This window comes from Falco cherrug, chromosome 1, assembly GCF_023634085.1.
Source record: "Falco cherrug isolate bFalChe1 chromosome 1, bFalChe1.pri, whole genome shotgun sequence".
Classification (NCBI taxonomy): domain Eukaryota; kingdom Metazoa; phylum Chordata; class Aves; order Falconiformes; family Falconidae; genus Falco; species Falco cherrug.
The window spans coordinates 57,834,889-57,862,247 of record NC_073697.1 but is presented as its reverse complement, the minus strand read 5'-3'; the positions used below and the strand labels follow the sequence as shown (position 1 = coordinate 57,862,247).

Here is a 27,359-nt window from a genome sequence, read left to right as displayed (position 1 = left end):
CTGTGGCTGCTCTGCATACCTTGTCTTGCCTGGATGCATTTGTGTCTGTATCCAAATCCATGGGCGTGGGGGAAAGCACAGAAGAGAGCTCAGTAAAGAAACAGGGGCTGCTGTGATAGAAAAGATGGATGACTAAAATGAGCTTCTTGGCTCCATGGTTAGGTCATGTTTGGTTTAATCCAGTGTAGACCTGAACCTCTGCCCAAAGAAGGAGGTCTTGCTCTCCCACCCTGTTTGGTCTCTTCTCTCCTGCCAGCCAAAGTGTTTGTATGGGCATGTGAGCTCACTGGGCTGAAAATTAACCTTTTACAGGTTGATCTTCAACTTGGTCTGGGAACTGAGTTCAAGGCAAGTCACCAGTGCTCTGGGATCTTTGATATTCAAGCTGTTCCTGAAGCCTGTGACACTGGTTTCCTTTTCCTAGTCAATGTGCTCCTCTTAAAAAAATTCACAACAAATGACAGTGTATGATTACTAATTGTTATTATTATTATTTTTCCAGAGAAGGTTCATCAGGAATAAGACACTACCATATAAAAGAAACAGTGACATCACCAAAACAGTACTATCTTGCAGAAAAACATCTCTTTAACTCCATTCCAGAAATAATTGAGTATCATAAACATAATGCAGCAGGTAGATAAATTTGATTTCTTCTTCTGCCACCTAGGGTTGATTTGAAAAGGAGTGTGAGGTGTTTTAGGGTTTTAATGAAAGTTTTTAGGGTTTTATAGATCCTTCTTTTTCAGGGAAGTCATGAGACAACTGTGTTTTCAGATTTTTTCAATATAGGCAACAAATTGAAAGGCTTTATGTAAATATACATAAATATAAAGGCATAAATATGTTACTGTCCCCAGAGTAACGGAAGAATATCTGTGTTGAGTCAGGAAAAATCATTCATTTAGCTATACATAGCCTCTCTATCAGCTGCCTGCAAGCCACAGCAGATGGGTGGGGATGGTATGTCTCCAAAATACTCCCCAGGCGCTAACGTTGTACCTGCTGGTCACCACTGCTTAAAATGATCTAATCTTCCCATATAGGAAACAGATGAGGAGAACAGTAATGTGTTGTTCAGGAAACACTTAAAGATGAGTCTCTGTAAAGGTTAGACACTTCAGATCTATAGCTGATGCTGGTGTCTGCCCACTCTGTGTGTAAGGGATGGGGAAAGTTTAGGAGTCAGGTTCAAGTCACAGATACTAATATAGTTTTGGGTTTTTTTCAAGTCGAATCTGTGCATAAAGTTCCCTCATGAGCTATAGTTTCCAGATGTTTATATTAAACTCTGATGACCCAGCATTTCCTGGTGGTATTCTGGAAAATGCCTTTCTGGAAAATATGCTGCAAAAACATAACCCTGGTTTTAAACTCATTTTACTACTTGTTTCTAATTGCATTATTCCTTTTGTCATATCAAGTTCCAACAAGATATTTAGGACAATATTCAGCTAGCATGCAGCATTAATTCTGTATATGTAAAATCTCTGCATCAAACTGTTGGGGTTTATATGGGTGAAGTAGAAATAATCAAAATTAATGTTGTGAGTTTTAGATAATCTTTCTGATCTGATTTATGAAAGGGGTCCTCAGCCTTTATTGGTGCCAGCATAACTAAAGCACAGACATGTATGCACATATCTATATCCATCTCTCATTAGTAAAGAAGATGCAACAAGTTAAATGCAGTGAGTGCTCCTGTGTACTTCTCATAGCCGCTTTGAATAGTCAACAAAATGCAATACCAGAAAATAGGATCAAAGCTGTATACGATGTTTATCGTTAATTGGTGTTGAAGTTTGCAGCAAACAAGTGGCTGATTTGCTGCCTGGTGCTATTTCAGATATAAACTGTGTCTCTTGAATTATTTTGAACCTCAGGTCTTGTTACTAGGCTGCGTTACCCAGTGACCCCAAAGAAGACGACAGCACCAACAACGGCAGGCTTCAGCTATGGTAAATTGCATTTTATATTCCTCTACACGTATCTTTCTTAATGATTGTATGTATGTTACCATAGTTTCTAAAAGACTTTGAAGACCTCATTTTGTACTGTGATTTGCTGTACTAACTTAACGTGGGTCCAAGGTTCAAGACCCTTGCACAAAGGATTGGTATGCAAAGGCCTCACAGCTGGTGGTAGGTGTTTGGTGCCCAGAGCAGCAGTGAGGAGAGGCAGAACATGTCACTGGTGCTTTAGCATCTCCCTCCATACTTTTATGGACACCTTGAGCTCTTTCCAGTTAAAGAGCTGTGCCTTTAGCTCCTTCATAAGCCTCCAGACTTGTGACTCAACCTTGGCCCTTTGATCTTTGTGGAGGGGTTACTTTTTTTTTTTTTAATGTATATATAAATTTGGAATAACCTGTTTTAAGCACAGCACATCAAGTGATATGAGCAGCTTCTATGCATTGGCACAATGTTCTGTGACAGCAGCTTGTTGAAATCAACTGATAATATCAGCATGTATTTACTGGCCTCAGAAAAGTTTGTGGTTTGCCTTCTGGTGTTGGTCAGATGCTGCTTAAACGTCTTGTCTACCTAAAAGTTTGTTTGTTTTGTGAGGTATAAAAGTGTTCAGTTTTCAAGTTAATCCTAAGCTGTTTTCTCCCTAAATTTTCTAATTTGCTAGTAATCCAGTTTCCTTTTCCTTGTCCCTTATCACCAGTTTAGCAGGTTCCTTAATACAGGAGTCATGGGCTCTCATTTGTTTTGTTTTATAGAGAAATGGGAAATTAATCCCTCAGAACTGACATTCATGAGAGAACTGGGGAGCGGTCTGTTTGGCGTAGTGCGTCTTGGGAAGTGGAGGGCACAGTATAAAGTGGCCATCAAGGCAATTCGGGAAGGTGCAATGTACGAAGAGGATTTCATTGAAGAAGCTAAAGTAATGATGTGAGTTGTGTGTGTGGTACTTGTATTTCTAGTTCTAGGCCTCTGGTGCAGTATATTGGTTGTAAATAAAACATTTGGGACAGGTGGAGGGTAGAGGAAGTAATAATGACATGATCTCAATCTTTTCAGGAAGCTAACCCATCCTAAATTAGTTCAGCTGTATGGTGTGTGCACACAACAGAGACCTATTTACATCGTGACAGAGTTCATGGAGCATGGCTGCCTTCTCAATTACCTGAGACAAAAACGAGGAGCTTTGAGTAAAGACGTTCTGCTCACTATGTGCCAAGATGTGTGTGAGGGAATGGAGTACCTGGAGAGGAACAGCTTCATCCACAGAGACCTGGTAACATCTCATTAGGCAGTACACGCCTCTGAAATTTTTATTTTTGAACTTACTATTCCTTTTTGAAACGGCCTGCTTGTAAATAACTGCTTTTGTTCTTGCAGAAAATATAAGTCGTTGAAGTTGGCTTTTTAGGGTCTAATCAAGTCTCTAAAATGGCTCTATACAGAAAATGAGAGGTTTTTCTCTCCCCACAAAATGGAATAAAATCTCTGAAATTTTTTATAAAGAGTTAACGGCTATTTGCACTGATATACTAGCATATCTCTGTTCTGGTTTGGCAGCACTTTCACCACTCATGAATCCCTCTGATAATTTTTTCTGGTGACTTTTTTACAAAATGGTTCAGTTGTCAAGACAGTACTATCAAGAGCAAATGCACAGGTACCGTATATAATGAGAATACACCACTGAACTTGGTAAATCGGTGAATTTGCTAAGCAATGAGGACAAAGTCCTCATTAGACAGTTGTAATTTGTCTGTGAAAGACTGCAAGTTTTTCATGTAACTCTAACCATGTCTTTTGCAGGCTGCCAGGAACTGCTTGGTGAGTGACTCGGGAGTGGTCAAAGTGTCCGACTTTGGAATGACAAGGTATGGCTGAGGGTGCAAACACATTTGTGGGGATTTGGGAAGATTCACCTGACCCTTGTAGTTAGCCATAAGGCAACACACACCCAGCAAAATTACAGGCAAAAATGATACCTTTTTTGACCTCTCTAGGGAACATCCTTGGGTAATTTTTTTTTCCAGTACCTTTAAAGCTTGTTTTTTCTGTGGCCATGGGTCCATTTCCTTACTCAGTTCCAGAAGATCAAAACTAGGTTTTGTAAGTGTGTCTAATGCATAAGATGAGAGAGAGGCCTGGCTTTGAACTGACTGTGGTCTGACTGGTCTTCCGTTAGCCACTTTCTGTAGCATCTGTCTCGTAGTGATGCAGGAGGCATATTAGAGCTTGTGTCTCAGCAGAGGTCGTGCTGCAGTGGTAATAGTTATGAACTTGTGTTTTGGTAAATAAATGATAGAAAGAGGCTGTTCAGTGAGGTTGGGGTCTTGTTGGGGTGGATGGTTCAGGGCTGCATCTCACTGGCCACAGTGCTGGCAGGTGCTGAGACCTGGAGAGGGGTTAATTTCCTGTGCTTGTTAGCACCACAGATGCTGCAGGGGGTGGGGAACAGTGCTTACAAGGAAGGTGTTAAAGCGCCATGGCTTCACCATGCTCTTCTTAGCTTTGCCACCTTTCTGTGCTACTGAGGTTGCGTGTCCTGTGACATGTGAATTCAGACAGTCTGGTGAGAAAGAGAGCAAGCAATTTATGCATTTGCATCACTTTCTGTCGTAATACAGGCATTTAACTTGCAGGTGGCCTAGAACTGTGTTGTATAGCTAATAATCACAAGAGAAGGCTTCAACATCGTAAGAAAAATGAACTGGATCTTGACTGAAACCTTCGCACTGCCCCAGAGAAGCCATTTGTGTTGTGTGATGCTAACAGAGATGGCCATTAGGTGGCAATACGAGCTCCTAACATTCAAATGCAAATCTAAATTACAGTTTGCAGGCTGGAGGCTGACCGAAAGATATAATTTTTTTGTTGTTGCTTTGTCTTTTTTAAAAGGTATGTCCTTGACGATCAATACACAAGCTCCTCAGGGGCTAAATTTCCTGTGAAATGGTGCCCCCCCGAAGTTTTTAATTATAGCCGATTCAGCAGCAAGTCAGATGTCTGGTCATTCGGTAAGACATTCATCACTGAAAGAAAGCACTGTTTTTACATTTTATCCATAGCAGTTAAGCTCCAGTGATTGGGAAGGATTCAGGCATCTGAGAAGAAGCTCAGAGAAAACATTTGCCGTGGTTTTATGCGTGCATGAAGTTCCAAAGAGACCTTTAGAACTGTTTTTTAATAAGTCATGTTACTAGAATGAGATGTTTTCAGCAATGACAGATGTGAACTCTTTCTAGAATATGGATGGGAAATCCTGAGCTCAAGGCTCAAAATTTTTACATTTTTGTAATGTATTTAAAAAACCATATTTTTAAAATAAGTTATTTGCTTATTTTCTTAATGTTTATTTCCTTTTTTTTTTTTCCCAGGTGTTTTAATGTGGGAAGTATTTACGGAAGGAAAAATGCCCTTTGAAAAAAGCTCCAACTATGAAGTGGTGACGATGGTTAGCCAAGGACATCGTTTGTATCGGCCCAAACTAGCCTGTAAGCAGGTGTATGAAATGATGATGATGTGCTGGCAGGAGGTATATACTTTTTTATTTTTTGTTTGTCTTTGAATTGGAAAAAAAAAAAGTCAGTCTAGCAACAGCAGCTAATCTCTATTGCAGCACCTGATTGTATCCAGTGCTCTCAGCTATTCACGTGTTTATTGCTAAGACAAAGATCTCCCCCTGGTTTGCGACTGAACTAGAACTATGATAAGGAAAACCACTGAGTAAATTCCTATGAAATAAATGGACTGTCACATTAAGTACGCAAAGGCATTTAGTAACAAAAGGAAATAATTGCTAACTCTGTGCTGGTTGCAATTATATCTGTGTACAAATAGCACTAGCAAAAAAAATTCAGTCACAACGGCCCAGAGGGGGAGAATCTGATTTTATAGTGCCTCAGTTTATTAATCATTACAGAAACATGCCAGAATTACCAAAAACATTTTTAAAGAAATACTTCATTACCTGGTTATAAATGATGTAGGAAATACAGGTTAACTCGCAGTTGAATCTAAGCACAAATCCCAAGGTTTATGAAGAAAGATAAAAATACACTGTACTATAATCCTTCTAACCAAAAAAGATACTGACTGTACAATTTTAAGAGGTTGAAGGGGCAGCAAACCCAAATTCAATACTTTATCAGTCAGTATAAAACAGGTTTTGTACTGTTAAAGCAAAGAGCCTCTAAGAGGATAGGTGCATTTAATGACATGCCTCTAGTTTTGAGAGAGCAGTCGAGGAAACCTAGAATGAAAAGAGCTACATAATTTATTTCAAGTTACCCTTTGCCACAGGGGTTGCTGAGGGAAAACTGCTCTTTTCCAGTAATAAAGTTGACGTACTGTCTGACACTTGTCTTAGAGGAGAGGGTGCTGGAACAGAAAGCAATTAGTCATCAAACCAACTGGTGGAGATGTAAAACTTACAAACCAGTTGGTTTATGCAGCAAAAAACACATGAAAAACAACAGTGCCCTGGAGGACCACAGAATGACAAGTGTCTGTAGTTCAAAAAAGCTATTCATGGGAGCTGGGAAACTACAGATAATTACATTTTGTTTGTACTTGGTAGCCTGCTTGAAATGGTCATTAAAATGGAATAATACATAACCTGGAAGATAATGGTAATTTATTTGTTAATGTTCTTTGAATATTAATATGTCTTTTTAGGACTTATAGGAATATCAGTGAATTGATTAAAAAATATTGATTTTTATCAGGGGTTAATAACAATAAAATCTAAACAGTCATCACGTGGAAGAGAAAGAATCTTTGCAAATCACAAACGGGACACATGTCAAGATACTGTCAGTCTTTGTCATAAAATATGATTAACTGTAGGTACCTCAGTCCTTGTTTAATAAATCTGTCAGTGACTTGTACAGGCAGGTGAATATCAAGGCTTCAAAATTCAGCAGGTGATACAAATCTAAAGAGGCTGATAAATGGAAGAAAGGTGCAAATTACCCAGACCTTCAGAGGATGCTAAGTTGTGTCAGCAAGGTCACTGAAGAGACTACCTCAGTGTGTTGCCATAATTAAACAAAACAAACAGGATGTTATGACACATAAGGAACTCTGTGGAAAATAGAGTAGATGAAGTTGCCTAAGTCTATGACATAGCCTTGCTTTGGAGTCCAAAGAACAACATTGAAGTAAAAGGCTTCGGAGAATGACACTTAAAATTCTTAGGAGCATGAACAACTTGCATAAAGAAGGATTGGAGCAATTCACTGGGGGAGGTGGGGATGGGGAAATAAAATGAGAAAGTGTAGAAAACTACACAAAGTAATGAATGATATGAAGGGTGTAGCCCAGCAACACCTATTTACTCCCTTTTCAAAGTATTAAAAAAAAAAAAAAAAAAGGGGTGCCACTTTCTGAGCTTAAGTGATACATCCAAAATCCAGACAAGGAAATATTTTTGCATGTCACATGTAATGAAGTGGTAAATTCATTGCCACAGAATTATACCAAGACAAATAATTTATCAAAATCAACCCAAGTCTATTGCTTCCTGATCACAGCTGCACATGCTTTTTATTTTTAGAAACCAGAGGGCCGCCCGACTTTTGAAGACTTGCTTCACGCAATCATCGACATTGCAGAGGGTGAAGATGCTTTCTGAAATAAGACAACAGTAGCACAAGTACAGGAAAGAAGCCACTTTCCAGAGATGTGGCTTCACCATTTCTTTTTAAAACCTTGATCCTGTAAGCTGCTAGATGCCACTAAACAGCGTGGGGAACATGTAACATCTGATCCACTCCAGCACAAGGAAAGTTTTACGTGATGTTGGGAAATGAGCGCGGTATCTTCAGCAACACTAGAAGTCTCTATATTTTCTCTGAAAAGTCAGTATTGCATAGCTGGCAAGTTGAGCTCTTCATGGAGCAAGGGAGAGAATGCAGCCAAAGCCCAGGACCCTAATTTGCATTTAGTGGATCAGGTTCATGTACATACAGTCCATGATTCTGAGTTTCTCTTTACACAGGCAGTAGTATTAGTAGTGATTTGCATGCTTAAAAATTGAAGGAATCTATAAATGGCTATTTACTGATATTGAAGTATTTCCAGGGATTCTCCAGAAACATTATTTTTCTTAGTCGATGGGTGTTCCATCACACATCAACATCAAGAACGCAAAATGTGCCCCTCAGTTTGCACATAGGAGGTAGCTAACAGCACAATCTTCAGTTTAGTGTAACACTTAAAGCTTTGCTTCAGAGCTGAGCTGTGATGTGCCCCAAGCCATTCTAGGCTGGTTGGTCAACCAGAGACCTCCCATGGTTAGTCTTGACTTTAGCTGTGAAAAGTATGTTCAAGATTCAGTACAACTGGCTATCGGTGTACCATAGTGCCTTGTTTTGGGTTAATTATAAAATAATTTATATGCTGTATGTATTGTAAATATATAAGTTCCATGCATTTATTTATATAAAAATGTGTTTTCCCCTTGAAATTTTCAAGCACAAGTTTATTCTGCCTTCACTTACATATACAACTCAATACATGGAGTTGTAAATGAAAGAAAATAAACTCGCAAGTGTGTGCAAGGAGGGCTACTCTTTCCATCTGTGTGTACAGTGATCTAACCTTTCTGTTCTTAACAGAAATGTCATACTACATGCATATGTAAATAAACTGAATGTTAACTATTGTTTGGAACTAATGTGTTGTCAATAATTTACTGTCAGTGCATCATAAGCTAAACTAATTGTTCCTGTGAATGTGGTGCTGGTGTAATCTCTGTGTATGTACACGTATATATCTGTGTGTATACACACTCTCTACTAAGTATAGTATGAATGTATATTTAAATTAATTCCACCATGATGAAATGTTCAGTGCTGAAATGCTTGAACTCTCTTTAGAAATTACGTGCCCTGTCCCCTCTGCTAGAGGCTAACGTCTCCACAGCCTTGCTGAAGCCTATTTCAATCAATGTAACTTTGTACTGGTGGATATGAGGAGTATTTGCACCTCAGTTTTGCTGAGCCACCTCGTGAGTAACTCTATTGCGTATTTTTTTTCTTTTGTTACTTGTGCTCTTGTGCCATGCGTAATAGAAAATGGATTGCACAAAAAGCTTTTAATTTTTTTTTTCCCAAGTAGGCAGAGAGGAGTATGGTGAAGTTTATTTCCAATCAGATTATTAGAGGTAACTATAGTTAGCTGAATACATTCCATTATTGTTGCATTTGAGTATTTCTGTAATCAATTTTGGAGATGCTTAGATCCCCACACTGCTTTGCCTAAACCTTTCCATTCAGAAGGAGGAAGCTTCTTTCTTAGAAGAAGCAATTTTTTATTTTTTATTTTTTTTCCCCGTGCTATTCGGTCAAAAAGTTACAGGCTGTCAGAGAAGGTTTAAATGGCTAATTCCTTTTTCTAAATGACAAAGTCTCAGAGGATTATTGCAGCTATGCAAACCAGCCTCTCAAAGTGTTAAGTTCAAACCATTACTACTACCAAACCACATACCAGTTTAACAATACCTTGCATTGTTAAAGGGGGAAAAACTAGGTCGTTCTGCCTGTAGTAGGAAAAGGAATGTGGAAGATCTAAGGTGAGACAAGCTCGTCTTTTCTTCTCTAACTGCTCCTTTGCACCCCAGTTCCTCAATGGAGACTCTGCAAAGTATGGCATTGCCAACACTTTCAATAAAAAACGTGAGGAATTCCACACTAATAAGTAAGTAATGTTTCACTTAAAACACAAATGAAGCATAGGAAAATCATGAGACTAATAGTTTCCAATGAACCTTAAGCCTGTTCCTTTACAATATGTATTTATTGTTAATCTGCATGATAAAACATGCCCTAACTCTGTGGGCTTTGGCAGTATTTTCCTCAGTGGGGTGCATGCTTTGAATCCAACCCCATCACCTGCCTCTTCCCGGTACCTGAGGATAATTTCTGTGTACCTGCCGTTAGGTTTGATACTTACTTAGGATGTCAGGAACTGAGGCACCTAGTTTCTAGAGGAATGTATTTTTTTAGTTGAATGTAGTCTCAGATGGTTAATTTTGGAAAGGACCAGAACACCTCTGGAGGCAGCTGTCTTGCTGACTCTCCTGATGTCTTCAAAGGCAGGCTGAAATGCTGCACTGTCCATTCTCCTGGATGAGCTCACTCATCCTTAAGCAATTTCAGTCCTTCCTCCCCTTCTTGTTATAACCAAATGTTTTTCAGATGTTGGGCTCAAAAAATTATTTGAACAGTACCAAACACTGTGATTTACATCTGATGTATTTTTTTCCTTTTTTTTTAAAGAAATACTTAGCCCTACAGAGTAGCTTGATTATATTTTTTTCTTGTAAAATGTGTTTGATACTAGAAAGCAGACACCTGTTTCACTTTTTTTTTTAACAGAAGTGAGATTAGTAGTCTGTTTGGAGCTTTTTTTTTTAAGGTAAGTGGGCGGGGTCAAGCAATATTTGTGGTTTACCATATTTTGTATCCGAGCAAAGAGCTCAGTTAGGGCTGTTTTACTGGCACAATTGATGAAGAGAGGTTTGCATTTTCATTTGAATACAAGTGGACAACCAGACATGATTCTTTCTACCTGTAAGTAAACTGGGCTGCGTATTTTGATCTTGCAATTTTGTTTTGTGCAGCAGCAGTGTACTTGGCAAATGAGCTATTTAAATACTGCCATAAAAAGACCAGCCAGCGTTCTTTTGCGCTGCTCAGGTGATCTTTGTTCAGACTGCTTGTCTTGGCTTGGAAAATTACTGCACGAGCATGAATCCACTGTATGATGGATTGAGCAAAGCGACTATTTCTACATGCAGATAGGGATATATTCCCTCGTTCTTAAAAGCATGTGCAGCATAGATGTGAATACAGTTTGGTAGAACTAGAGCTGTCTTCCCTCCAGAGCAGAATCAACTCACAGGAAAGCCTTAGCCTGCACATAGGAAAAGCTGAAAGCGTGTCTTTTACAGTGTTTTTAGAAGCAAACTGTACTGTGGCACTCTACTAGGTTATTGATTTTATTTTTTTTTTCTAGTAGTGTTCAAAACTGACAGATCAGGAGGCATGCCATGTGTTACAATAAAGATCTGGGTTTTATGGGTGAAGCGGGATTTGTAGTGTTGGACACAGTCGACCTGCTGCCCCACTGCAGGAGCAAGAACTTCTGGCAAAACACATTAGAAGGGTGCAAGCCTTAGACATGGACTACAGTGCTTTCAAAATCAGTAGCGCTTTGAGAAACAGTGAATTAGAAAGAGAAACTCAAGCCAAGAAACCTATAAAATAATAAAATTATAAAATGCAAATTATAAAAATTAATCTCTTTTAACTTGTTGCTTTTGTCTTTGATACCACTTCCCCAAGGCTGCAAATTAGAGTGAGTTACAGCTGAAGGTAGGAGTAAGATTGCCTACGTAAAGGTGTGTGAATTGGCCACTTACACAGATAATGTTACCAACCCAAAGCATACTGCTGGGTGTTGTGGGGACTCTGTCAGGCCAGTTATTGGCAGCAATAGACCATCTCAAAGGACCTGTGTTTTCACTATTGCCTTCTCTGTTTTCCTGGGACTGTCTTTCAGCTTCTCAAGCAAACAGCTGTTCCTGACAGCTGACCGATCTTTTTCTTCTTCCTCTAGCATTCCGTCTGCTTCCTTGTGCACAGATACGTTTGTTTTGAGGCCTTTAAGTTGGTTATCAAGATGTCAGCTACAAGTTTTTAAGCTGAGTATTTGTCAGGCTAGCTTCAACACTAGTTTCCTAGTATTTCCACTTCATCCACATGCTTCTCTTGCCATGATATCTTGTTTCAAAACTGTGCATGCTGAAAGGTCTGATTTTGGCCATCATAACCCAACAGGCTATCGCAGCTCTGTGCTAGTGTTGGGATTCGTATTTGTTAATGTGTTGCCAGTGAGATAATATAACAGTGGTTTAGAATCAAGTGTCTTCCTCCTAGTGTAGTCATTTCCAGAAAGAAAAAGACACGAGCAGTGAAATGGGCTACATTTTTTGTTCCTGTGTAAAATCATTCATAGAATTGGCTGAACTTTGTCTGACGTTGCAAGCTTTCATCAGAAATCGGAGAAATTAATTTCTCCACACGGTTGAAGAAGGAAGATGTCACAAATTCTAGATTCAGCAGCTCCAATACTCATCTTGTTTGATTTAAACCTGTATTTTAAGCTACCGACCTAAATTTCTTCATGAGGACTTCCCTGAGGATCAAAGCTGAATGTGTTTTGGTAGCTTATGTTTTGGTAGAACTCAGGGAGATGTGGGCTGAAAGGTCTAGTGGGGCTGTGGGTGCTGGGAAAACCTTCCTTCCTGTGAATTTAAAAGAAGGAAGATTTGACCACTTTTTCTGGAATTTTGGGGAAAATTTTTGGTTAGGTAGGAAACAGAAAAGTGGGAACTGAAAATAATGATAGGCCCTTAAGTACTTTATTTTAACAGACTTCAAAAATAATTTACTGTTAAAAATGATGGAATATTTTTTTCTGTTAGCCTATATTTCTTCCCTGTGTCCTGTCCAAGAGGTCAATCATTCATAATATGGTAAATCTAATTAGTGTCTCTGTTCTCTTCAAAATATGGAATCCAAAATGTGAATGTGATCTCCTTGCTGAAGCACAGCTCTCACTAATACAATCACTGAATAATTTTTAATTTATGAACTCTTAAATGTGGTTACTCGAGTTAGGGACCAGGAGTACAAGGTGTGATAATACATATGTGGCACTAACACCCTTTGACAAATCCAGTGTTTTGCTTAAAAAAAGGTCCTTGGTCCAAAATTGAAGGAAATCAGTATAGTTCCATTGATTTCAGTTATTTGAGTTAGGGCATAGCAGAAAGGAAAATCAAGAAATATTCTAAGAGATGAGTAAATTCTAAGAATTTTTTCCAATTTATTTGTATTTTAAAACATAGCACTTTTTTTTTATTAAAATGCAGGGATTTAAAAATTATTATTTCTTAGTTTGTCTGATAGCTGTTGAATCAAAGAAAAAAAGAAAGGAAGGAAGAGCCCGAGCCGGAGGAGGGTGTGTGTAGCTGCAAGAAGCTTTGGGCAGGAAGCACGGGCTTCCTGTGGCACCGCATTGCTGTGGCACCTGGGGGCTGCCCTCCGCGTAAACATCTTCCTTGACTGCCAGCAGGAGGTCAAGATGTGAGCTGGTTTAATCAAATTATTAATTCAGTGTATCGAAGCTTTTGCCATTTGCAGTGTTGGCCAAGTCTTTCTAAAACAGCATTGCAGAGCAGCTTTGGACTTTTCTGTAGTGAGTTATGGACTCAAGAAATGTGATTTTAATCAAGGGGAGAAAAAGTGCAGTGCAAGAAGCTTACCACTGACTAGGGAGGATGTAAAAAGCATAGATCAATACTTAAGTCTTTGCTTGAGATGCTGAAATTCCAGTCCATTAGATCAGAACTTCCTCACTTAAGTCAATGCAACCAAAGCAGGACTTAGCTCTGCAGAATGGAAGGGCTTTCTCTATGTTCCTTGATAAAGTTTCCTGGCAGACTTGGCAGATTTCTGAGCAGAGATTAACCATTTGCACTGTATTCATTTACGTTTGTATTAATTCCTACTGAGTTCATTCAGCAAGTGCTCTCTAGGAGTCATGCATGGACAAAAGGATTTCAGAAGTGGTGAGGTTGCCGATGTAAACAGATGTGTGAAGACAAGTTCGTTTTCAAAGAGCTGGAAATGCTCTTCTTTAGGATGTTAAATATCTGCTTGACGGATAGGCCGTGGCTTGACACCTAAAATACTCCAACCAGGAGAATGAGGAGACACAAACTTTGCAGAACTGTGCAAAGTTTGTGCTGCTCCTCTGGAGCCAGCAGTTCAGTTCAGCGTGGACTGATCTGACCCATGGCCTCAGTCTAATCTGAGCCTTAACTTGCTGCCTGCAGAGCTTGGTCATATTTTGTGATCTTAACAGGTTAGACACTCTACCCTTGGAAAAATAGCTCACCAAATGAAGCACGTGTCCCAGAAAGCATCATAATTACAGTTTTAACCTATACTTTTCTGTGGTTTTATGGACAGGACAAGAGACTAAATATTTAATATTGTATTAACATATTCAATATAATATTGGGATATTTTTAAAAGCATCACATACACTCATTTATTGCTAATTGCTTTTAACACAGTAAAAGGTGGTGGTGGTGGTGGTGTGTCAAACACAAAAAGCATCCATTAACAGAGCAAGTATGAAGTTCACTGAAGGCAAAAAGGATGCCTGAGCTTACACTATAAATTAATTCAAATGCCTGGGCTTATAAAGAAAAAAGCAAGACAGAATTACATGTCCATAACATTGATTTGAACCCCTTGCTTTCATGATAACAGCCAAATCTTTAAAATCTTATTAGAAGATCATTCTAGCGTTACACAAACTCTGCAGTGCTGCTTCTAAATATTTCTGGTAAGTGTTCTATAAGGAGAGTGAATATCTAATGAGAAATAATATATGTAATCAGACTAGATAGTTTAATCAGAAGAAACAGACAAGCTTTCAAATGTCATATTCATTTTTACACATCACTAAATGCTTCATAAACATTAATTAAACTTTTTTTCTTCACCTGTGGTGTTCACTGCTTATGAAACACATTTTTAAACAGCTGAGGGACAGCTCACTGTACACTGGAAAATTATGCAGCAAATAAATTGCGTTGCCCATATCTTTTTAGCCTGGTTTCTTTAAAGAAAGTTGTTGGTGTCAGCTGGCTTGGGTATTTGCATTTGCTGCGTTTTGCATAGCCGTCAGTGGAAACTTTTATCAAACAGTTGATAGTGTCTTCTGATTACTGTAGGCTCACCAGCTTCCCACACGATAGGTTATTCACAGGATGCAACAGTCTAAGGGAAATTGCCCCATGACTTTCAAGATAAATAGTCTAAAAGACTTACGAGACAGGCCTCTTCCTCTTCCAACTAAGAGCTAGTTTTGGTCTTACCGTTCTGACATCTGACATTCTGCCTTCTCTTATTAGTGCAAGATTTGCTAAACTGTGTACCTTCGTAGAGAAAATAATTAATTTTCATTGTGTAGTAAGGTTGCTTAATGTTTTGAGTGCTAGGATGCATACTCTCAGCACACTTGGCTGAAACGCTGGTCACAGGCATTGGCAAAAAGTCCCACAGGACACCAGAAAGGACATCATATTTATTCCAGGCTGGATTGGGACGTTAGGACCAACAAGTCAAAACCGCCATTTTTGAGATATTTAATATATTCTGCTACTCACACAAGATATATTGGATTGATTTCTTTCTAAATGTACACTGTGTGTGATGACGCATCCAATGAATTCTTCTCAGAATTATCAACCACTTGGCACATAAGTGTAAAGCGCATCTTGTTAGTACTTTAAGCCTGGGTTAATGCATATGTTATATTAACGGCTGCAACAGAAACAGGAAAATCAATATTATTTCAAAGAACTGAACGTAGTGTGTCTCCTTTAATAAACCTCACAATAAGAAGCAGCTTGTCATGCAAGTATGGGTTTGTATTTGGCTGGAATGATCTAAAATTATTTCAGTACTGAAGGGGGCCGTTCTCTACCTCCTGTCCCTGATGATGTTCTCATCCCCTTCATTGCACTGGTTAGAGCTTGTACGGGGTGGTGTGATCAGTCAGATCGGTACTGATCTGGCTGCAAAGGTCTCTCTTTTTTTTTTTTCTTTTTTTTTTTTCTTTTTTAATTTTGCTGATTTAGTGAGCCGATTAACTCATCACATGGCCTCATAATTGCTAAGGCATTGTAAGGGAGACAGTGGCAACAAATAGTTAGGGTTGCAGGAAAGCTCTGCTGTCTGGTGGCTGCAAATTCAGCCTTGATGATTTGCTAGTTATCTCACAGCAAGACAGGGCTAATAATGGAGCTAAGCACATATGGTAGTCCTGAATTCTGTAAGTTTTGTGAACAAACAAACTGGAACAGTGCAAATATGGAAAATGTTCTTGTTCACAGATCACACCATCCAGTCTGTTTTCTGCTGCTGCTGCTGCTGCACAGTGCAAAAAAGGTATGTGAAATGCTTAAGCTTTTCAGCGATTAGGATGATCAAAATATTGACACGTAAAGGACTTCTCAAATTCCCTTTTCAGTAGAACTGTTAATTATACAGAAGTTTCAAGACACTCCACCCTGCATATCCCCAATGAAGGCAGGCATATATATATATACAAATGTTTTAATGTGAGTATTTATAGATATGTATTCACACAAATACTTCACGTTTTTCAAAATCAGAGCAACCAGAACAAAAATGAACCTGGACCATGATACTGGCCTGGTGAACCAGTACTCAGCCTCACAACCAGATGTTTCCTATGCATCTGCTTGGAAGTGCAGGGTAAGTAACATTTTGGCAGGTGAAAAGAGAGAATTGAGGTGGTGTGCCACACAGCGGCTCAGTACCAGAACAAGCAGAGGAGTAACTAACTCTTGAGTGTGTAAGGTTCTTTGTTGCATCAAAATGATAGAGTGCAGGTATCCAAATATTCATACCAGGTCACAGCAAGGTTTCCCAAACTCGCTGTTGTGGATGAGGTGGTTCCTTCTCCCAGTTTTGGGTTTGTATGATGGGGATGGGAAGGGTGGGACTGCCCTGTTGGGCAGCTGCAAGCTCACCTTGTCCAGCTGGCATGTGCAACGTCCACCTCACTTTTACTAGATCTAAGCTAAATTCATCTGAGTTTTCAAAGTATAACTAAATGCAAAGGTAGAACCTAACCTGATGCAGAAGAAAATTATTATGTTCCTGCCAATTTGCTAAGAAAATCTGCAGCACCTTCCATGTTAATTCTCCAGACAAATGACCGAGTTTTCAGACATTGTACTCCACTAATTTCAATGCTGCTCTGCTTTTACACCAGCTGAGGAGTCGTCCCAGTATTCATACCATGTAGAAGTCACCCCAATTAAGTAGGTGGCTTTTTTATTATACACTGTGTTTTCCATTGTCATTTTGACTTCTACACAAAACTACTCAAGTATAAGTCTCACTGTTTTACAAGTGATGAGGTGATAGTGCTTTACAAGGGGAAGCAATGACCATGATGGAGCTCCTCAGTTACTGAAATGGCATAACAGCAGAGGAATTAAGCAAGCCATAGTAGGGAGAAAAGACTAACTACGAAAGACACTTTTTTTCCCCCACTAGAGTGAGAGGCATTTGCAGTTAAAGGACAAGCCGTTACCTTCTCTACCTGCTGAGGCCTTGGAAGACTACACAGAAAAACCCAGAGTTATTGCACTCTATGACTTTTTTGCTAGAGGACCCTTGGATTTACCACTCAAGAAGTCAGAAGAATACATTATCCTTGAACAGTATGATCCCCACTGGTGGAAGGCAAGAGACCAACATGGGTAAGAGCAGGGGCATATCTTTCAATTTCCCTTTAAAGAAACAAAAACCCCCAAAACAACCCCTGTGAAAGCAGGCAGCTAGAATGAGACAGGTGTGACAATTTAGGGTCAGGTTTGAAATGTGCATGTTTTTGTACAAGGCACATGGATTGGCCCGGCAGACTCTCAGCAGTGTCTGGCACCGCAGAAATGGGTGGGGAATCTAGAATCTGTTGGGAATTCAGAGTCAAGTCCTAGATTCAATAATTTCCTGAGCAACATCAAGGTGTTTGAGGACCATGTGAATCACCAGGCTCTGAGCCATGTGCAAATCCAGCTTTCCATATTTCAGGTGCTTTACAATGCATTGTATATGTGTAAATGCTTCATAAAGACCATAGAGATTGTGAAGACATGTGCCTGAAAATCCCTGATCCAAAATTCCTGGACATTTTAGAGAGCTAGATAACTTCAGTTAGGATCCTCTCCATGTTTATGTTTGTTTCATGTCGTTCCCCTTTCTCCTTTGCATTTTCTTCAGTGTATCCTGTACTCTGATGTTGGGAATGGTTTTGTTATACAATAACTGTCTCCTTTTCATTCAGATTTCTCCTTTAAATACTTTAAAATGCTTTTTCTCAACTCATATTTGTGGTGAGAGTACACTGATTATTATTTTGTATATACATGCAAGCACTTTATTCTTCTTCATATAAAAGCCTTCTGTAGGCCAGAAATTAAGAGGGTGGCCTCTAATTCATAAGAAATACAATTTTTTTTCTAAATTTTCTTTTTATTTGACTTGAAAATTTTCATTAACATGCTGGTTTCAGCACTGTATAAATAGTATCTCAGCTAACTTTTTCATTTCAGTAGCCATCCACAGTCGTGGGGCAGAAAGATTGTGCCTGGGATGAAAGGACTCAGATTTCTATTCAATTCCCATGTTGGGATTCAGTATCTAATGTTACAGCCTGTAGCAGAAGGAACCTTTAAAATTCAACAAAAGGGAGAGGTGTATCAATGCTATTAATATTTTACATCATACTATAACTTTATCCCCAACATGTTGTTTCAGGAATGAAGGTCTAATTCCCAGCAACTATGTTACTGAGAACAAGAAAAGTGATTTAGAAAACTACGAGTAAGTACACTGAAAATTTTAATTATGCTTTCTTTTCTAAAAATGCATTGCAGAAATACGTTTTAGTGCTTGATCCTTCAATCTTTATTAGACATGAACAGATATTTATCAAAAGCTCTCTTTTTTATTACAAAACATTGCTCTTAGAATGAATTAACCATTTTGATTTGGAACTATTAGCTCAGAGTGTAACGTGAAGTTACAAACACTGAGCACTTCAACAACATTCATTTGCATAAATCATGCCAGAATCCAGATGCTTCCTATTTCTGTAGGCTTACTACATAATGTTTCTATATTCTGATCTCTCCCTGCTGTGAACAGGTAATTAATTACTAGAAGCTAATTCCAATTACTTCAACTTGATTTACTGGAGAGAAGAGCAAAATTCTGCAAAATTCTAGAGAAGATAGGCTTGAAACAGTGTCTGGGACTATAAATTTAATTGCAGTTTGGTGTAATTGTTTCCTGGGCTTTCTTTTGTCTGAGGTCATATTTAATCACAGTGAATGTCATACTTGCAATGGTCTAATAAATTAATTCCAAATTAAGATATGTTTATATACAACAATAGTTTTATTCAGGTTTTTGGACTGGTAATATGCAACTGTTAAGATGGATTACTTCTGTGAAACAGAGCAAGCATTGGTTTTTACTGGCTGAAATTAAAGGATAGGTTATCTCCTTGTTGCAGGTGGTACTGCAAAAACGTGAACAGAAGCCAGGCAGAACTTCTCTTGCGCCAGAAGGTAACTCAGCTTACACATAGAACTAAGGGTATCTAGAAAGATCTATCAGTAGAGGCATCAAGAGCATTACCACAGTCAAAATCCAAATCTGTTTGGTATGCAGGAAGAGAGAAAGCACTTTAAAATAAAAATGTTTTCTGGGGTAAGTATACAGTGCCGACTATCCACACTTCACAGAGTTTTAAGTTGTAGCCCCAGCAAATCTATGTAGATTTTCCGTATTAGATAAATTGAATTACGTGTGGTTTACTGTGCTGGTCTCTTGTATGGAATCTTGAAGTCTGAAACTCATGTAGTAAGTGAATTAGCAAGGGTAGCAGAGCTTAACAAAACCTCTGTGTCTTCCTTACGTATAGAGCAAACAATCCATATTGCTTTCTATCCCCTGTCAGTTACCAAAGCATCTAACTCAGTTAAACTTATTAGGTCTTTGCTCAAGGACCTACACAGGGCTTGGACACAACAGACCAGAGAAGAACACCTCAGACAGAGCTGTTTTACAGTACTTTTTCCTAATGATTTGTACCATTTGATTTTTTAATAAAATATTTTCACTACTTCACGCTGAAGAATATAATTCACCTAACTTATTTAACTCCAAAAAAATGCCTGGCACTTAATATTTTCTTTCCCTTGGTTAATTTTGCTCTGCTATGTACCTGGCTATCAACTCCCATTCTCCACTCCTTCATCCTCCCAAATAGTCCTAGGTATTCCACAGAATTTGGTAATCAGCTGCAAGTCCTGTCTCAAGGGAGGATTATTTAGACGCAAAAGCAGAAGATAACTCTACTTGGATATCTTTTCAGTGCAAAGAAGGTGCATTTGTTGTCAGAGATTCCAGCCAACAGGGACTTCTTACACTGTCCATGTATTCACAGGCTAAAGGGTGAGTTGCTCTGAATGGTAAGGGTTTGAATCACGAGGTGATGGAATAGCTTCCCCCAGACTCCTCAGAATAAGTGGGTGAGTTGGACATGCAGTGAGCAAGAGCAGGGAACCACTGGGGTGCAGTTCGTGCAGAGTTACACCTTGTGCGCAGGAAAGGTGATGGTGGGCAGGCGTCTGGGAGTCACAGCGCAAATGTCCTGCCAAGACAAGATTAACTGCACAAATTGAAATCTTCCAATAGTCTGCTGTGAAAGTTGTACGTTCCACCCATGTAATGCAGGCAATCAGACCATACATTCACATCTTCTTGCCTCTCTTTCTGTATGAAGTGCCATGGCTCCCACACCATGCTGCTGTAGCCTTCGGCTGCCACACCCAGCTGTGTCCCTTCTCCGCAGGCTCTGCGCACTGTAAATTCATCCCAGACTCTGCTGTCCGCAAACTTCTGTTTTTCTTCTGAAATCACCTCACCTCCTCGCTGTACAGTCCTACTTCTTTTGCTGGAGCACTGCCATAGGACTTGCTTTTCCCCCACATCAAGAGCAATCACCTACAGCACTGAGCTACCCCATCTCAAGCTGCCTTACGCCCCCCTCCATCAGCCCCCCTCCATCCTCCTGCATCAGCAGTATCTGCTTTTCTTCTCTCCCTCTTAGAGCAAGCCAGAGGGGAAAGGAGCCAGGTGAAGGTACTGCTGCTACCATCACCCTCTGCCTCCCTCCCTCCTCTCCTTGGAAATACGCGGCAAGCCCTCCCCACCACCCTCCGCTGGGCACAGGCTCACGGCTGCTGTAGGGTACCAACCCCCAGCAGCCACCTCCAGCCTGACATGCAAGCTTAACTTCTTCACTTTGAGTCTCACAGGGCAGATGGGCAGCAAATTATACAGAAAGAAAGACAGATAATGTGGAAAAATACAGAAAAGCCAATGTGTTAGAAAAGCTCCAATGAGCTTTTGGAGAAGCAGAACATGAACTTTAATATTCACACTCTGTATGAATATGGTTTTAACTTTTTTAGGGGTACTCAGGTAATGAAGAGCATTTTAATTTTAAAAGCTTAGATTCAAATAAGTGCTAATTAGGAGGAACATCTGTTAAACTCTACAGCTATTTCTTACAGATGCAACAATACAGGGGTAAAGACTTGTGCAATAAAAAACTTTGTGCAGTATCTCCCAAAGCTGTGAGAGAGATCCATTTGAGGAGTCTTTTTTTTTTCTCCCCCCCCCCCCCCCCCCCCCCCCCAGTATCGCAGCCACACAGTTCGGAATTGTACCCCAAGTTTTCTTTCCAAGTGAAATTTAATCAGATTTATAGTATAAAGTATTTTCACTGAAAATTATAATCCTTTGTTGATTTCAGAAGTCATAATGGAGATATTCGACATTATCACATTAAGAAAAACCACTTGGGACAATATTATGTAGCAGAAAAATATCTCTTTTCATCTGTTCCTGAACTCATTGAGTATCATCAACACAATGCTGCAGGTAATGCATGCAAGCTGATAAGGTTTTACAGCTGATGAGCTGATGCTCCTCAGGACTTTGAATGACTGGAAATCACTCTTCCTCTAATACTTTCCTTATAAAAAAAGACACACTTTTTCTGTTGCTAATGACTTTAAATATGCCATTATCCTTTCTGCCAAAATCATAGCTGTAGTGTGCATATACCATGGGGGAAGTGAAACTACCATACTCATCTATACGTATTAAATCAATTTTACAAAGCTAGAAGCCCAATGTATTTACCTGTTCTGTATTCTCTTGGTTCATATTTAACTGAATGGGCTTGTATGAATTTTGATTGTCATTCTTTCCTTATCTTGCATGCATGCAATTTAATGAAAGCAGGAGCTACACTGTGCATTAGCAGGCAGCATTCTACAGATTTTGACAATTTAGCTCATCCCCAAAACAATCAAAATCAGAATTAGGGAGCACAAGGACTCTCTAACACTGGTTTGCAGCCTACCAGCATTAGCTACCTCTAATTGTTGGCTGATGGCAGCCTTTCATAATTTTTAGCATTAAAAAATACCCTTCGCCTTGGTTCTGCCCATCATTTTAATACAATACAAAATGTTTTTACCCTGAATGAGTGAAGGTGCGAAAACACACAGAGACTCCTTGCACTAGGGAGGAGGGAAGATATGGGAATAGACAGAGCCTTTTGCTGGAGGGAGGAGGATTGTAGGAAACACATGAAGCAGAAAAGGATCTGAAAGTAACAGTGGGAATAATGAATGGATGCAGGGAGTCCTTGGTGAGGGCTGTACCCATTGGTACTGTTGGCTCTTTAATTCAAAGAAAATGTATGACAGACACAAAAATGTTTCTTGCAATGTGAAACAATCCTAAGAAATCATGCTGGCAGAGACCACTTAGGTGGCTGATATAGTATTGTAGTACTCACTCATTTAAGACCACTAACATAATACAAATAAGCAAGAGTATCACTTTTGTTTGTATGAAAGTATAGATACTTTTGTAGTCAGGGCTATAGCGAATAGTCTTCCTCCATTTCTTCTCAGTGTAGTGTTTTATCCCAACAAGCTGTAGGCAAAAGTAACCCGAAGAAATAAGAATTGTACATCAGATTCCAAATATTTTTGTTTGAGAAGAGGTACGATACAGCATACTTTAAAATGGAGTAATTGGTCAACAGAAAATTGTTCCTTTGTCCCCTACAGGTCTTATCACTCGTCTCCGACATCCAGTTGGGTCAGCTGGATGTTCTTCACCAGCAACAGCAGGATTGAGTTATGGTAAATTTTTTATCTTCTTTTGGTGGAGATTTAGGTATCTACCTAGGCAAGAATTTAGGTCATATTCACCCAGCTAATGAGTTCTATCTGTGAAATTTCCTGTTAATAAGAAACACATAAGCAGCCACACATTCACCAAAAACAGACGCTCATTTCCTTGTAAGGTGTCAGTACCAAATGAGACACCTGACTCAAGTCTTTCCGTTCAGCAACTGCTGTGCTTCTGTTACAACCACCAGTGCATTTCAGAGCTATCTGGACTTTTCTAAGCAGGCCTAGGACTCAAATATACATTTAGTAGCTTGTCAGTGGCTATTTTATTTATTTAAATGCTTAGGAAATTGAAATGAATGTTATTTATGGGGAAGACTTTCTTTGTCGTCAGTTCTGCAAGTTTTAGAAATAAGAATGAAATCTTATATAGTATTATAGAAAACAAGAAATAAATGTCAGTTTTGTGTATGTAGATCAGGAATTTCATACCATCTGGCTGATAATAGGAACCTCCAAAACTTAGTATCTTTCATGTTCCCATGAATCTCAAGGCTTGATATTTCTGAAGGGTAGGACTGTTGTAGTTACTACAATAGAGGCAGCCAGTAATTATTTCTGCAGTATACTACCTATCCAGAACTGGTTCAGAGTCAAAATCATAATATGTGATAATGCCAAAAAAGTTCTCTTATGTAATCGAAGTTAAACAGTTGCCTTATCTTCAAGCTTCAGATATTCCTACATTAAGCAATTTAAACACTAATAACGTTTTACAAGCTGTAAAACAACATTCACATCTAAACGTACAGGAGCATGTGGAAATTTTCAAATATTTAAAACTCTTGCTACAGCTGATGAACAATTGTGATGTTTTGTTGCATGCATTAACTGCAAATAGCAAGGCATGTTTCCTGAAGCATGGTTCAGGAAAGCTGATCTGACTATTGTAACATATTGGGTTGCTTTTATAGAGGAGTGGGAATTAAATCCATCTGAACTGACGTTCATGAAGGAACTCGGGCGTGGGCAGTTTGGAGTTGTTCAGCTTGGTAAATGGAAAGCAACCATCAAGGTTGCCATCAAAACAATCAATGAAGGTGCAATGTCTGAAGATGATTTCATCGAGGAGGCCAAAGTGATGATGTAAGTACAAAAGCTATTAAATCTGGCATTGACATTGAGATGGCAAAGAAATAAATACAACCTGATTCCATTTAAAACAAACAGACAAAGCAGTTTGATAGGAATAGGTGGATGTGCAGGACAGAAAGGCTGATGTAAAGGTCTGAATCAGACTGACACAGATGCTCGCTGTGCCCATTGCCAGACTTCCTTGAGAGCACGCGCTGCTTTGTGCTGTGGAGCTCAATGGGGAGTAAATGTGCTGATAAATAAATGTGCTCCTACAACTATTCTCTCATGCATAATTCAGTGCCTCTAGGAGCACTGGCAAGGCTCATACCTAACTAAAGCCTTTGAGAAACTATAGTACCATTTCTGCTAATTTTGCAAATTAGGGAAGTATCCAGGCCAGAGCAGGACAGAAGAACCCCTGCAGGGTCATGCCCCCTGCCTGAAAGCCAGGCATAACTAGACCTTTCCATTTCACATCATCCAGATCAAGCTTCACATCCACTGCATTTACATAACTGATGAACAGTTAAAAATTCAAAGAGTGAACTTTTTGGAGGAAACTGTAGGCAGAAATGTGTTCGATAGTGGGGCAGCTCTGCGGCCAGTTGAACTGAATACTGTTCATCAAATACTGAAAGTATTTTTCAAAGCCATCGTGAGACTCAAAGGTCTAGTTACCTGCTGCAGGCAACTGCTGGCCTGTCTCAAATGCTGTTTTAAACAGGAAACTCTCCCACCCAAAGCTGGTCCAGCTTTATGGGGTGTGCACACGTCACAGGCCTCTCTACGTTGTTACTGAATTCATGGAGAATGGCTGCCTGCTCAATTACCTTCGGCAACGGCGAGGGAAACTTGGCAGAGACATGCTGCTGAGCGTGTGCCAGGATGTGTGCGAAGGGATGGAATACCTGGAAAGAAATGGCTTTATTCACCGTGATTTAGTAAGTATAGTAGGTTTTCTGAGGTTCTTGACAAATATTGGCAGTATAGAATATGTCACTGCATTTTATGGGATGCTAATATGTCCTGTAAGACTTCAGCCCTGCAGGATCTAATAAGCCAACAATGTTTTCCCGGCTGTAAAACAAAACTTTAATCTGTTCTTTTGTTCATGGACAGCTGGAAAAACTACTTGAGAGAAGTTTTTCCAGCTGGAAGCACCACTTGAACTGAGATATTAGCATGCAGCAGGCTGGGGTTAGGACATCCCAGTACAAGAGTATTATGCAGTGATGACAACACAGCCAAAGCCACAGTAATACAAAAGGTCAACAACAATGAGGAATTTTTTTTTTAACATTTTTTTTCTATCTACATTCTTCTGTCCCTATTGCCTTATCTTGATTCTGGGATATATGAGTGGCTTTTCTGCCCTACCCCTCATAGACAAGGTACCATAGGAGAGAGGCTTGTTTCCTTACTCTCTGCTTTTTTTTCAATGCTCATATTTGGATGCAGAGAGGAAATCTTCCTGATCTCCTCCCTAGCTGCCTGAAGAAATGTACCCTCTTGAAAATTTCCAAGAAGTTCCTGATTGCTGTAATGCAAAAGTCACCAAACATTTTTGAAAATTCACATTGAGTGTCCTAATGCTAGTGTTTAGGAAAATATCTGCCTGGATAACTAGACTCTGCAGCCTAAAATTTCTTTCATCATGCAGGAATATGTAAAAATATTGCAACTCATACTACAAGCATTTAGGCTGATAACATGCTGTGTATGTGTGACTACACAATAGTGAAATATGTTCACTGACTCAGAGCCAGAAATTCACTTACATTTTTGAGCAAGACACTCATCTCCTTTTAGAATATAAACAGTATGAGCTGAAACAAAAATAACCAGCTGTTGCATTTTTCTTAAAAGTTTTAGCACAGACTTCAGATATGTTTCGTTTTCTCCAGGCTGCAAGAAACTGTTTAGTCAATGCAGAGCACATCGTTAAAGTATCCGACTTTGGCATGGCAAGGTACAAGGCCACTGATTCCGGTTTTGTGAGTACCTACTCTGCCAGCTGCAGCACGACCTCGAGCTAACCTCCTTGCTTGCTTTGCTGGTTTGGGGAATCCCACTGAGGTCACTTTTTGAATTCTGATAAAAACTAACATTGTTTAATTGTTGTACCATGAAATGGATGCCATGTCCTCTTCTTGCTATTGGTGAGTGGAAGACAGGTAAACAAAGCGTCACATAAACTTTCAGAAGTGTCTGTGGACCAAGAAATACCCAGGGTGCCCAGGGCTCCCAGAAGGTTGAAGAAACAAGTTCCCCAACTTTTCTGAGCAGTGGGGTGGTTGGAAGGTGCCTGGGGACAGATGTGGCCGTGGGTGCTAACCTTTCGAGGTGGCAGGGGCTGAGGCGGTGAGGCGGGGAGCGTGCCATGGTGGGTGGGCAGGAAGCGTGGTGTGCAGCCGCTCTAGCAGGGAAGTGGTTTTTCTGCTTCATGAGAGGACCAGCCAGAATGGGGAAAGAGGACACGATGAACTCTGACAAGCACAGGGCAGAGAAAGCTCTGCCCTCGCAGGCTTCCCCCAAAGGGTCTGCCTCCTGGTTTGGTATGCTCAGCTATAACATCCCCAGCAGGGCTGTCTCAATCCTTCCTTCCTTCCTTCCCTCCACTTGCAAGCCCAGTACAAAGCTCTCCACTGCTGTGTTATAACTGGCTGTTTTTTCTCCTGGATGAGTAAACTGAATTGGCTCGCGTTGGAGGCAGATGACCTGCATGGCTCTGAGCAGGAGGTGGTGGTAACATTCACCTTGCGGCTGTGAGTCCTTAGATCAGCACAGCCATGCTGGTTACCTTTGCCTTTGGTTTTGCCTCCTGCTTCTAACCTAAGGATTACAACACCCTAGCAGTTCATAACTAAATACTTGTTTTTCAAAAGGCTGTCCTATGCTCTGGAAGTGCCCACTGGTTGCACTGCTCCCTAGAAGAGTAAGGGCAGTATCAGGGGTCTGGATGCATCCAAATGCACCAGAAAACACAGTAAGAGACCAAGAGGCTGTCAGGGTCTGGTTTGAGAATGATGGACCTGAATGGCTCACTGTTGCCAAAAAGTGGAGGCCGGTGGCTTGGCTCTAGGACAGGCACTCACTTTCCCAGGGAGGCTATGGAGCGGTGACGGGAATGCAATCTAGTTACTCAGAACTCACTCACCTGCCTCTCTTGGTTATTTTGTACTGTTATTTCAGATGGTTCTTATCCAATAACCTCTTATCTTACTGTGCCTGCACCAAAATAAGAAAGGGAGACACGATTTCTCTCAATGTGACGTCCTTTAAAAGATGCTAATGCATTATGCCTTCTGCGAGGACAAATGTTGCGTAGTGCACAGCTGTCATTGCTCAGG

At 39.9% G+C, this 27,359-nt stretch overlaps 2 protein-coding genes across 10 annotated transcripts in view; both read left to right on the top strand.

The window, feature by feature from the left end:
• The window catches only part of TEC (tec protein tyrosine kinase), a 53,252-nt gene extending 44,613 nt beyond the window's left edge, over positions 1–8,639 (top strand). For all 4 annotated transcript variants that reach the window (XM_055723824.1, XM_055723838.1, XM_027797283.2 and 1 more), the window contains 8 exons: positions 503–636; positions 1,884–1,958; positions 2,726–2,897; positions 3,027–3,243; positions 3,774–3,838; positions 4,863–4,981; positions 5,342–5,499; positions 7,522–8,639. In XM_055723824.1, coding sequence (XP_055579799.1) covers positions 503–636; positions 1,884–1,958; positions 2,726–2,897; positions 3,027–3,243; positions 3,774–3,838; positions 4,863–4,981; positions 5,342–5,499; positions 7,522–7,599 — 1,018 coding nt within the window. In that variant the 3' untranslated portion in view covers positions 7,600–8,639. The remainder of the gene's footprint in view (positions 1–502; positions 637–1,883; positions 1,959–2,725; positions 2,898–3,026; positions 3,244–3,773; positions 3,839–4,862; positions 4,982–5,341; positions 5,500–7,521) is intronic.
• A 1,799-nt stretch (positions 8,640–10,438) lies between these two features.
• The window catches only part of TXK (TXK tyrosine kinase), a 28,041-nt gene continuing 11,120 nt past the window's right edge, over positions 10,439–27,359 (top strand). For 2 of the 6 annotated variants that reach the window (XR_008733152.1, XM_055716030.1), the window contains exons 1-11: positions 15,760–16,000; positions 16,228–16,330; positions 17,141–17,346; positions 18,404–18,469; positions 19,164–19,218; positions 20,028–20,107; positions 21,474–21,601; positions 22,807–22,881; positions 23,847–24,018; positions 24,734–24,950; positions 25,914–25,978. Coding sequence is in view for 5 of the 6 variants with exons in the window: in XM_055716030.1 (XP_055572005.1) it covers positions 15,867–16,000; positions 16,228–16,330; positions 17,141–17,346; positions 18,404–18,469; positions 19,164–19,218; positions 20,028–20,107; positions 21,474–21,601; positions 22,807–22,881; positions 23,847–24,018; positions 24,734–24,950; positions 25,914–25,978 (1,301 nt within the window). In the remaining variant the exon portion in view is untranslated. Of the gene's footprint in view, positions 10,541–15,759; positions 16,001–16,227; positions 16,331–17,140; positions 17,347–18,403; positions 18,470–19,163; positions 19,219–20,027; positions 20,108–21,473; positions 21,602–22,806; positions 22,882–23,846; positions 24,019–24,733; positions 24,951–25,913; positions 25,979–27,359 lie in introns of those variants that run through there. The other 4 variants (XM_055716044.1, XM_055716014.1, XM_055716021.1 and 1 more) reach the window with 4 other exon arrangements.